Source organism: Gopherus flavomarginatus, chromosome 4 (genome assembly GCF_025201925.1).
Source record: "Gopherus flavomarginatus isolate rGopFla2 chromosome 4, rGopFla2.mat.asm, whole genome shotgun sequence".
Lineage (NCBI taxonomy): Eukaryota > Metazoa > Chordata > Testudines > Testudinidae > Gopherus > Gopherus flavomarginatus.
In genome coordinates, this window is record NC_066620.1 from 45,290,020 (window position 1) to 45,303,131 (window position 13,112).

A 13,112-nucleotide genomic window follows, 5' to 3' on the forward strand; every position below is an offset into this window, starting at 1 on the left:
TTGATCCTTCCACCCAAAATTTCAGAGGATCTGTCTTTTGTACAGTATGCAAAATATTCATGCGCAAACCTGATTTAGATATGTAAATATGCGTTGGCTTTTGTAAGTAGCTTTCTGCATGCGCAAATTGATGCATGTGAAAATGTATCAGATTCACAAAAGGGAGGCATTTGAAAATTAAAGTTCAACATCTGTAGTGTTCTTTGGTTTGCATGCTGTATTGTGTGTGAATCTGGAAGGCAATGCTGGTTTCTCACTAAACAGTAGATTACTGTATATTCTAGCCTACTTCAGGGAGAAGGTGGAATGAGACTTAGTATATGAATGCGTTTAATACAGTTAATGTCCTAGAATTTGGTGGGCATCCTGGGAAACATGCCAACTACAAAATTTAAATCTTCCCCTATATGACTTAAACTTGTGAGACCAGCACTTGCTTAGCAGATCACCATAGCTCTTGCTGACTGTGGCAATGTTACAGGAGTAAAGCATTTAGTGTGACAAATTGTTTTTGAGCAATAGATCCAGTGCATTAGGTACAAACAGGAGAGTTTCAACATCACACAGTGTTACTTTGTCTCTTCCCCTTTCTTGTCTTCAACAAATATTTACCACTACCACAGCCACTATGGCTTTTCCCAGTATTTAAGGATACTGATAAATACAGGATGATTAGAATTTGTCTCTCACATCTGGACTCTCTTAAGGTTATAGTGCCTAGGAACAACAAATAGTGTTTGTCTCTTTCTCCAATAGTTGCTTCTGCTAAGGCTGTAGTAGCCTCTGAGGCTCCTGCCTGCCTGCTTTGTGGACCCCTTGGTCAGACTCAGCAAATAGCCTTATCTGCCCTTCTGCAGCAGAACCATGCTTGTTCTCTTGGTTCAGGGCCCTTCAAGTTATTTGGAGTGTATGTGAGCATGTGTATGCACGGATGCATGTGTACAGGGGGATCCACCAACAATTGCAGCAGGCTTTGCAGTTGGAAGAAGTAGCATCAGCATCCATGAGCAACATCTTGGGTAAACTATGGAGAGATGAAGATTACATTTAAATAATGCCTCCAGAACTTAAAATTCGTTCTGAATGTGGTGTGTGTGTGTGTGTGTGTGTGTGTGTGTGTGTATAAGTCTACATGTACATAACATATTAATTGAATTATACACACAATGTATACATAATATAAAATATATATGAATGCTCGTATGAATCACATATATACACATACACACAATGTATGCATAATATAAAATATATATGAATGCTCATATGCAGCCACCCCTGGCATATACCACGATTGTGCTTTGACAATGCCTGATCCTATTACACAGCATATTAAGACATACCTTAGTCTCTATTGACAGTGTTAGGGCCCATAGAATTTAGGTCTATTTCTAAAGCTCCTTGAAGTCAATTGAGAGACTCCCATTACCTTTGGTGGGCTTTGGATCAGGCTTTCTATGGGAGATCCCTTGAATAAAAAACCTACATTTTTATTACTAGATGTCCTCAGGCATTGAAAAATCTACTTTAAGACCCCCGCCTAGTTTTCTTATTAAAATGTTTTTTCCTTAAAATAGGTGACCTGGTAAGTTATTTCTTCCTCTACAAAGGCTATTTAACTAAATGCTTCAAATATACTTAATGCTTGTTTATGAGAACAACAAAATGTTGTACAGCTACTCGAAACCTACCCCTAAAGGTGACCCAAAAGAAACTAAGGAGAAAAGTAAATTATTTGTCTCTTAATTTGCTCTATTTTAGTAGCTTTGGCTGTCAGAATTTTTAAATTCCAGGGTTTTTGTACAAGTCTGAAGGCAAAATGCTTGCTTTGGAAAAAAATGAACCCAACAGATGTTAAAGGGAAATAGACTGTTAACTGAAGATATTGTAGTTCTGTTTATCTCCATGCAGTGTGCATGGCAGTCAAAAAAGCAAACAAGACGTTAGGAATCATTAAAAAGAGGATAGAGAATAAGACTGAGAATATATTATTGCCTTTATATAAATCGATGGTATGCCCCCATCTCAAATTCTGTGTACAGATGTGGTCTCCTCATCTCAAAAAAGATATACTGGCACTAGAAGAGGTTCAGAGAAGAGTAACTAAAATGATTAGGGGTTTGGAAAGGATCCCATATGAGGAGAGATTAAAGTGGCTAGGACTCGTCAGCTTGGAAAAGAGGAGACTAAGGGGGAATATGATAGAGGTATATAAAATCATGAGTGATGTGGAGAAAGTGGATAAGGAAAAGTTTTTTACTTATTCCCAGAATACAAGAACTAGGGGTCACCAAATGAAATTAATAGGCAGCAGGTTTAAAACAAATGAAGTAGTTTTTCATACAGCGCACAGTCAACTTGTGGAACTCCTTACCTGAGGAGGTTGTGAAGGCTAGGACTATAACAGTGTTTAAAAGGGAACGGGATAAATTCATGGTGGTTAAGTCCATAAATGACTGTTAGCCAGGATGGGTAAGGAATGGTGTCCCTAGCCTCTGTTTGTCTGAGGGTGGAGATGGATGGCAGGAGAGAGATCACTTGATCATTGCCTGTTAGGTTCACTCCCTCTGGGGCACTTGGCATTGGCCAATGTCGGTAGACAGGATACTGGGCTAGATGGACCTTTGGTCTGACCCAGTACGGCTATTCTTATGTTCTTATGAATGACTTCTGTTACCTTGTATCAGTGAGAGGAAATTCTATAACACGGTTACACTTGTGTGGTTAAAAATACACGTTAGTGCTGTAGGTTTGTTTTTAGGCTGTTCTCCAGGCTCTTCTGCCTGCTCTGGGGTTCTTTCACTTTACGCCCAAGCATATGATGCTGGCCACTGTTAAAGAGGATACTGAATTAGATGGACCTTGGGTCTGATCCAGTCTGCCAGTTCCTACATTCCTGTGTTCCTGTGTGCGAAGAGACACTAAAATGAGGATGTCAGTGGTAGATACAAGCTGAGAAAAGCATAAAGTTTTCTTTTCATGTGCTCTTTGAGAAGCTTGTGTTTATTTCTTAGCAGATAATTTTTGCTGGATCAGGTACTTAGGGTAGAATTCACAGAGCCAGATACAGGTGTTATTAAAATGACTTGTATTCCTCTGTGTGACAGCCCTCTAGAAATTAGAAGATTATAATTAAATAAGGCTCTCCTTGAGCATCTTCAAATATGATGACATTCAACATATTTGGTGCCTCCAGGCTCAGAAATTGTCTGGCAGTGGGGTGACAGGGTATCTGAATTGATGATGTAGGGTGATGCATCTCCTGCCCTCATTGGGTATTCATAGATACCCCTGCAGGACTGAACCGTTTGAAGCATCCATTAAAGCAAATAAAAAATGTGGACGGATGAAAACATGACATACCTGTTTAAGGGAGCTGTTTTGTGAGGTAGATACAACAATCCACAGGCCCTGTAGCACTGTCCAAGTGTGCTGCATCTATCGTGGCAATGCACCATGCTCCTGAATCGTGATGGCTAGTGTGGAAGCTCTGCACTATTGTGGCTTGCACTACTTCAGCCCTACTGATTGAAGTTGCAGAAGTAGAAGTCTGTAGTGTAGACAGGATATAGAAGGGAAGAATAGTGCTCTTGATGGTGCAGATAAATAAAAAGAAATTAAATTTTAAAAGTTGGCATCAAAAAGTCTATTTGAATGAAATGTCCAGTCATTTGTACACAATATAACTTACTTTGATTTCTCTGTGTAGATGAAGAGACAAGAAGCCTGCAGTTTGAAGATTAAGCTTTGCATTTTACTGCTGGACATAGTTCGCATTTTCTTGTGGTGGTGGTTGGCAGAGCTGATGATTCATCTCATGTATATCCATGCCATATACAGTAGTTCTTCACATCTGGAAGCAGTGTCCTACTGGACTTTAGGTCAGTGTAAATATTACTTACTTTGAATATACTTGTTAATTACCTACTTGTTACCTAATCAGTGCCCAAAAGATGCTTTCTAGACACATAAGGCAAGAGTTTGCTTCCTCTCAAAAATTATAATTAAGATCATTTTAATATTTTCAAATTCAAAAGTTAAAACAAATTGAAAAAAATGTAGCTGAAATTTCCACCATGTTTTTATGCCAGCTGCAGAGCTGGTTGAAATTATTTGAAGTTTTGAGGAGAAAAATGAAAAACATGTTGAGAATTTTTTCACAATTCTTCCTTCGCACTCTGGCATTTTTTCCTCCAAACTGTTTTACTGATATAAAAAGACAAAATAAATCAAAAGGATAGAGCAAGGGATTCCAGAGGAAAACAAGGTGGTAGGAAGGAAATGATCTATGTATATACTGTTTAGTTCATGGTGTTTACCATCACTGTGTATGTATGTGTGTGAGAGAGAGATGTTTAGTATTTTAAAGTAACTTTTCTCCTAGCTGTTTTTTCAGTTTCTTGTTCTTTATATTTGGTGGCTGTATGATAATTTGATTATAGATGCTTAAATATGATAATGAGTACAGTATAAAAATGTTGATAGTAGTCACTGTAGTCACATTCAAGCTGTAGTCACTTAGATTCACAGATGCTCTGATCTTCTATTGCTCTGTGATGTTTACCCATTGGGGAACTTTCCGCTTCCCAAACTCTTAAACTTTGGCTCAGTAAAGCTAGACTTGTTGCTCACTGAAGCAAAGGAGATGCCTCTCACTACCTCAGCTAGTTAGGTGAACCTGTTGTAAGTACATAAGGGAAGATCTAGTTCTGTCCAGCAGAGGACAGTGGTATACAAGACCATTAATTATGTACTGTCCTGTAGCTTATTTTTGATCATCTGTGATCTGTGCTATAAAGGAGGTCAGACTAGATCAGTGGTCTCCAACCTTTTTACGCCCAAGATCACTTTTTGAATCTAAGGGCAACCCAGGATCTACCCTGCCCCTTCCCCAAGGCCCTGCCCCTTTCATCCCCTTTCCCCCCACCTTCACTCACTTTTACTGGGCTGGGACAGGGGGTTTGGGAGGGAGTGTGGGCTCTGTGCTGGGGCTGAGGGGTTCGCAGTGTGGGAGGGGGATCTGGGCTAAGCTGGGGCAGGGGATTGGGGTGCGGGGAGTGTGAGAGATTCAAGCTCTCGGAGGGAGTTTGGATGCAGGAGAGAATTCTGGGCTGGGGCAGATTGTTGGGGTGCAGGAGGGGGTACAGGGTGCTGCCGGTAGGTGGTGCAATGAGGCTAAGGCAGGCTCCCTGCCTACCCTGGCCCCAAACCACTCCCAGAAGGGACCAACACGCCCTTGGGGAGCAGCCAGGGGGCATATGGCTCCACGTGCTGCCCCTCTCTACTAGCACCGCCCTTGCAGCTCTCCTGGCCAATGGGAGATGCGGGGGCAGTGCTAGCAGGCAGGAGCAGCACGTGGAGGGAGACCCCTTCCCCTCCCTCCCCCCCTCGGCTGCAGGGCTGCGCTGGCTGTTTCTGGGAGCGTGTGGGGCTGGGTTAGGCAGGGAGTCTGCCTTAGCAGCAGCCTCACTACACCGCTGGAGATCGTTATCGACTGGGAGATCCTCTAGGATTGACCAGTCGATTGCAATCGACCAGTTGGTGACCACTGGACTAGATGATCACAGTGGTCCCTTCTTGCCTTGGAATCTATGAACCTATGAACAGAAATTCAGCCCAGAAGTTGATGCCAGTCTTTAACAGTCCTAGACCAATAAATGTCACCTGTATTCACAGGGAGAAAGTTGTGTTCCCTCCAGTGGAGGGCAGTGGTACATGTCCTCTCAAAGCTAGTTTGGTGTACGTGACAGAAAGATAAGAGGTTTTCCTCCAAGCTTTTTTCCCCTCCCCTAACTCTATCAGCATTTGTAAAGGAAATTCTGAATTAGCATTTCCTGTTCCAAACTTGAGTTCTTTAGTCAGTTAAATCCAGTAGCTGCTGATGTCTTCTATATTCAGAGGGTAAAAGCTTTGCAGTAGTAAGTGATGGAATATGTTAAATCAAATGCTGACCAGTTCAGACCCCAAGAGTAAGGGACAACTATTCAAGGTGTATGTGTGTGTGTGTGTGTAAATTATCAACAGTATTAAAACAGTAGATAAAAAATTACTATTCGAGAAGCAGCTCAGGTTGCTGATATATTTATTTGATGCAGTCAGTATCACATTCCAATAACTAAAACTCATTTAGAGCTGGTGATTAGAAAATGCTTAAAATGTACGTTCAGGTGATGCAAGTCTATTTCAAAGCAAGCCTGTACTGTAAAACTTCCTTAGTCTGATTAAAATATGATAATCTGAATTTAAATAATTGCCCTTAGGTGAGCCTGTTTTTAGAAGAAGTGTGATTAATGGGGGATGGTACACTCTCACAGAGGGATTACATGTGCCAGTGTAGTTAATGATGATAGGTAGTTAAACAGTAGGGTTTGGTTAAGTTTGCAAGGATATGAATGTACCAGTAAAAATGTCACATTTTTTCAAGTGTTTTCGTTCTGTCCAGTTCTGACAATCTGAGGCTATTTGTTTATTACAATAATTGTGCTTCATCTCTCATTAAAGTCAAATCACATTGACAGATTGAAGACACATGAAATTTTAGGCTTACATTCCATGACTGTGTGTCCTCTTATATAGTATTTAGTAGATTTATTTTGATCCTTTCTTAGTTATATAGAGCTTTACATACCATTTTACTATTCCTTGTACCGATCAAAATGTTACTTTTATCTGAGATTCCGTATTATTAAAACTGCATACATCAAAGAGGAACTGAGGAAATAGACTGTCGATCTTAAAACAGTGGTTTTCAACCTTTTTTCATTTGTGGACCCCTAAAAATTTTCAAATGGAAATGTGGACCCCTTTGGGACCACAGGTTGAAAACCACTGTACTGAAGGTTTAACCACATGGTATATTAAGGTTCCTGTGCCACTGTTTTCTTCTGTTTCTCATTTTTGATTAATATCCATTTAGTTCTTGGCAGATTGAAAACTGTGTGTATCATGTTGTGTATATCAGGTGTTGCATCACTGCCCTCAGTAACTTGTAAACTTAATAGTGAAGTGTGAGGTAGTATTGCAATAACCCGTAATTAGGTCATGTAATGGAAATATGTATAACTTGTGGATATTACAATTGCCCTTCTAATTTTTTTTGAATATTTTGGAGTGATATACAACAAAACCTGTCAATGTGGATGAAAGCAGCAGAGCTTAAAACTTGAGCAAAGGGTAACTCAGTAAATCTTGGGGACACTTTGCCATGGTCAAAAGTATGCCTTAGAGGAGCACAGCGCAGAATTGTTTTTTGGACTGTGACAGGGTCAGGCCAGATGGCTACAGAAGAGTGTTTGAAGGCAGATATATTAGTCCCAGATTAAGTAGATCCCTTTTCCCTGGGTAAGGTAACAGGGGCAGTTCCAGAACAAGCAGGAACTTGCTGGAACCAATTAAGGCAGGCAGGCTAATTAGGACACCTGGAGCCAATTAAGAAGAAAGTGATAGAATCAATTAGGACAGGCTGGCTAATCAGGGCACCTGAGTTAAAAAGGACCTCACTTCAGTTTGTAGCGTTCATGCGAGGAGCTGGGAGCAAGAGGCACTAGGAGCTGAGAGTGAGAAAGCATATTGCTGGAGGATTGAGGAGTATCATTATCAGACACCAGGAGAAAGGTACTGTGGTGAGGATAAAGAAGGTGTTGGGAGGAGCCCATGTGGAGGTAGCCCAGTGAGTTGTAGCTGTTGTGCAGCTGTACTAGGAGGCACTCTAGACAGCTGAAGTCCACAGGGCCCTGGGCTGGAACACGGAGTAGAGGGTGGGCCCAGGTTCCCTCCAAACCTCCCAACTCCTGGGCAGACACAGGAGGAATTGACCTGGACTATGGCTTCTACCAGAGGGGAAGGCCTCTGGGCTGTTCCCCACCCACAGGATGAATCTGTGAGGTGAGCAAATCTGCCAATAAGCGCAGGACCCACCAAGGTTAAGGAGGAACTTTGTCACAGGACATAAAAAGATTCAGTATAATGTCCCTGCAAAGTACAGCTATAAGCATATAAAATGTTTATATAGTAACAGTGTTAATTTAAAAATGTCAAAACTTTTAAAAATATGAACAATTTTCTACTGTATCACAGATGTTCTGTAAATGATACACAAGTTCGGTTTTTTAAAAATAAAAGCTAACAAAAGAGTAGCACTGAAATGTTAATATTACCTAGAGTACATTGTCCATTATTCATTGTTTCTTCCTCCCTTACACATACATAGAACTAAGAAATAAAATAGCACCTGGGGCAAGTGGTTATCCATCATCAAGATAAATATTGTCTCCTTTGTAGCAGGAAACTAGGCAAGTGAGTTTCTCTAAGTAATGCTGAGAAAGGTATGTGAATATTCTATATACCTACACAGAAGGTATGTTATGAAGCCCAAAGCTAAAGGTTCATATGCCATCCAACTCTCATGAAGTGTTTTCACGTTAGTGTTAATGAGTTTATTGAATTGTGCTATTGCTTTTAAAATCTGCTGATTTGTTGGCTGAGTCCTTGTATGACTCAAACAGGTATCTGCTTAGGTGGAAACTTTAGCAGATCTGATTCTTCCTCTCTCACTGCTTTTGGTTGCAAATCATTGTCAACCCTGGCTGTATTACTGTAACATTACATCTTCCTGAAATTAAGCCACCTCATTCCTTCTTGAGTCACTTGCAACTCCACAGCCTTATCCATTTCTCTCCTCTCTTGTACCTGTCTTCATGAAAGCCAGCACTGACCTCATCTCCTCATAAGCTAAGCTAACCTAATCTGTCTATATGGGTATGTCTACATTGCAAAAAATAGAGCTACATCAGCAAGTCTCAGAGCCTGGGTCAGCTGACTCCGGCTTGCTGGGTTCATATTACGGGAGTTAAAAAATACCAGTGTAGACGTTTGGACTCAGGCTGGAGCCAAGACTCTGAAACCTGGTGAGTAGAGCCCTGTGCAGATACAGAATTTATATCTGTGGATACAAAGTGGATATCCATGGAGCTGCAAGGCTCTGCCAGAAACTGCAGCTGTGAAACAAGCAGGTCCCAGGAGCCAGTTCCCTGCACAGGCGGCTCCTTTGGCATGGCCGTATCGCCCCAGCTCTGCCCATTGGGGTGTGCACCAGGCTGACCGACAGCTGTGTCTGGTCACACTAGCATGTGCAAGCACCTCACATGCTTTTGGACAGAATACTCAGACCGCTGCGTGGGAGGGACTCCTGTCTGGGAGTATGTGAGCTGCTTGCACACACGCGTGTGACCGGGGACAGTTGTCTGTGCTGTCCACCCCAGTGGGTGGGGCTGGCAGCGATAAAGCCACGCTGGAGGAGCTGCCCCTGCAGGGTGTTGGCTCCTGTGAGTGTTGGCCTGACATACTGCTGTTTTTGCTGCTGCCGTTCCCGGGAGAGCCCTGAAGCTCTGTGTATAGCTGCATCCATGGATATAAATTTTGTATCCATGCAGGGCTCTACCGGTGAAGGAGGTGGGTCTCAGAGCCCAGATTGCAGTCCAAGCCCAAAGGTCATTGCTACTATTTTTAGCTCCATTGCACGAGCTCCATGAGCCCGTCTGTTGATCCAGGGTCTGAGAATCACCGCTGCAAGTCTTTTATTGTATTGTATTTTATTTTTGGCAGTGTAGACACACCCTCTGTGAGACTTCTAGAATATTAATCATTAGAAAATCTAAGAGTTTCAAATTGCATTGTAGCCTTACTTGAGCTTTCACTTGCTAGATATCTTCCAGTTTCCAGCTTCTCTTTCCTCAGCAAGGTACAGGACAAAATAGTCTTTTCTTATGTCTCTGACCCATTTCTTCCAACTCATTCTCCCTAAAATGTGGGCATAGCCAATAGAAAGGAGCATAAACTACAGCAGTCAATATGTAAGAAGGGAATTAGCAGGGCTGTGATGGAATTTGAAGGAGATTAAGCCAAGTAACAATAAATACTTGAAGTATATCAGAAACAGGAACCTGGCAAGAGAGTCTACAAGAGGATATAGCAAAAATAGTGGAAAGGTCAGAAATAGGTGACAAGAATGTTTACAGGGATGGAAGAAAATCCCTATGCAGATAGAGAGAGTGAAAATATTGGAAGAGATTACTTTAGAGAGGAGATGACTAAGAAGAGACATGATAAAGTTATACAAAAATAATGAATGCTTCAGAGAAGGTATTTTCCCTTTCTTATAATGCAAGAATAAGGGATCATTGAAACTGAAAGGCTGCAAATTTATAAGTGGAAAAAGAGAGTTTTTCAGACTATGCACAATTAGCCTGTAGAGCTCATTGCCACAAGATATCATAGAGGCCAAGAGCTTAACAAGATTTTTTAAAAAGATAGGACTAAAGATAGGATTCACCAAGGGCAAGTCCTGCCTGACTAACCTAATTGCCTTCTATGATGAGGTAACTGGCTCTGTGGATGAGGGGAAAGCAGTGGACGTGTTAGTCCTTGACTTTAGCAAACCTTTTGATACGGTCTCCCACAGTATTCTTGCCAGCAAGTTAAATAAGTATGGCCTGGATGAATGGACTATTAAGGTGTATAGAAAGCTGGCTAGATCATCGGGCTCAACAAGTAGTGATCAATGGCTCTATGTCTAGTTGGCAGCTGGTATCAAGCGGAGTGTCCCAAGGGTCGGTCCTGGGGCTGATTTCATTCAATATCTTCATTAACGATCTGCAGGATGTTTGAACATGACACTAAACTGGGAGGAGTGGTAGATATTCTGGAGGGGAGGGATAGGATACAGAGAGACCTAGACAAATTAGAGGATTGCGCCAAAAGAAATCTCATGAGATTCAACAAGGACAAGTGCAGAGTCCTGCACTTAGGAGGGAAGAATCCCATGCACTGCTACAGACTAGGGACCAAATGGCTAGGCAGCAGTTCTGCAGAAAAGGACCTAGGGGTTACAATGGACAAGAAGCTGGATATGAGGCAGCAGTTCTGCAGAAAAGGACCTAGGGGTTACAGTGGACAAGAAGCTGGATATGAGTCGACAGTGTGCCCTTGTTGCCAAGAAGGCTAACGGCATTTTGGTCTGTATAAGTAGGGGCATTGCCAGCAGATCGAGGAATGTGATCATTCCCCTCTATTTGGCATTGGTGAAGCCTCATCTGGAGTACTGTGTCCAGTTTTGGGCCCCGCACTACAAGGAGGATGTGGAAAAATTGGAAAGAGTCCAGAGAGGGTAACAAAAATGATTAGGGGGCTGGAGCACATGATTTATGAAGGAGAGGCTAAGGGAACTGGGATTGTTTAGTCTGCAGAAGAGAAGAATGAGGTGGGATTTGATAGCTGCTTTCAAAAGAGGATGGATCTAGACTGTACTCAGTGGTAGCAGATGACATAACAAGGAGTAATGGTATCAAGTTGCAGTGGGGGCGGGGGCAGAGGGGGTTTAGGTTGGCTGTTAGGAAAAATGTTTTCACTAGGAGGGTGATGAAGCACTGGAATGGGTTACCTAGGGAGGTGGTGGAATCTCCTTCCTTAGAGGTTTTTAAGGTGAGGCTTGACAAAGCCCTGACTGGGATGTTTTAGTTGGGGATTGGTCTTGCTTTGAGCAGGAGGTTGGACTAGATGACCTCCTGAGGTCCCTTCCAACCCTGATATTCTATGATTCTATGACATTTGTACGTCTAATTAGAACACCCAGAATTGCACATTAGTGAGGATTTGAAAGAAACCCCCAAAGTCTGGAATTGATATTAAACCCTCATGCTTCAGGGCATAAGCCAAACTCTGAGTGTTAAGAAGGAACTTTCCTTAGAGGCAGATTATTTCACAGCAACCTACTGCAGCGTTTCTTACATGTCTCTCTGACACATCTGGTGCTGGCCACTGTCAGAGAAAGGCTATGTGACTGGATGGAGCACTGATCTAAACTGGTGTGGGAGTTCTTATGTGTCCAGAGCACTTTGCTCACTGTTTGTTTGCATAGAATTGTTCAGGTAACTGGAGCTACCTGTTGCAAAATAACAACAAACTCAGAGGAAAAGTATATTGGTGCGGTGTATATCAGTTAATAAAACCTGCCTATGAGATGAACAACGATACACAGAAAGCATCTTGAATTGATATTGTTGCTTAAATAAAAAGTGCTGTGGAGTATTTATTTAGCCTTAAAATCTCTTAAATTACTGTTGCTTGTAATTATATTTGCGACTTTCAAACTTTAGGTTAATTACATTGATGGTAATAATAGTGGAAAATATGCATAGATGGCTAAAGTAAATAACTTGTCTGTTCATTCTTTCCTTTCCCTCACTGTTTTCCTCAATTCCTCTTCCACCGACACTTCCTAATTTATGGCTGGTCATCTGTTTATGGACATAAACTGTGCCTGGCAGCCACTGTAGCTCTGAGCAGTAATGCAGTGAGTCTTGGTTCAGTGAGCTATAGAAATAGCATGATCAGCAACCTTCTTTGAGATTTAGCAAATTACATTACTTAAATCTTTAAGTAGGAAAGCAAGTGCCATTCTGCATTCGATCTTTGATTTTGTGCATTTAAAGGAAAGATTATTGGAGGGCTGCACTAATTGGGCAGCAGCATTTTGAGCTTTTCACACTGATTATTTTTAGGGAACCTTATCTGTTATAACTGGGAAGCAGAAATTTATTCTTTAGGCTCCTTAACCAAATTGCACGAAATCTATGGCTGTTTTGTTATATTTTTTCTTGTATTTTTAATTAATTATCTGGATTTAAATACAACAATATAAAAGAATGCTGACCTGGGGACGGTGTGCCTTTGCCATTAACTAAAAATACAATTCAAAAATCATTATGGAGCACAACTCAGCAGCACTTGTCCTTTCCCTATTCCTTCCACAACCAGCAGTCAGCACACACATCAGAATCTCCTGTACTGCGTGCTCTTTCCCATACATAAATCCCACTTGCTGTAGCTCTATAATGTCAGCTCAAACTGATGTACTCTAGTGTTTGGAAGGCCCATCGGTTTGGGCGATTTTGAACTGAGGAGTGGAAGGGGAGTGAATTCCAAAGTGAGAGATCTTCCCACAGAATGTGCTGCCATTTGCACCTTTTCTTTGATACAAGAGGGACTGCAGCTGAGGTACCTCTGCTGATCTCAACTGCAGCAGTATGTCTCAGGGAGGAAAGTCCCAGGGCTAA

General features: G+C 41.8%; 1 protein-coding gene across 7 annotated transcripts in view; it reads left to right on the top strand.

Moving 5' to 3' along the window:
• Positions 1 to 13,112, top strand: part of HHAT (hedgehog acyltransferase) — a 349,307-nt gene that overhangs the window by 52,730 nt on the left and 283,465 nt on the right. For all 7 annotated transcript variants that reach the window (XM_050951880.1, XM_050951879.1, XM_050951882.1 and 4 more), the window contains one exon: positions 3,710 to 3,881. In XM_050951880.1, coding sequence (XP_050807837.1) covers positions 3,710 to 3,881 — 172 coding nt within the window. The remainder of the gene's footprint in view (positions 1 to 3,709; positions 3,882 to 13,112) is intronic.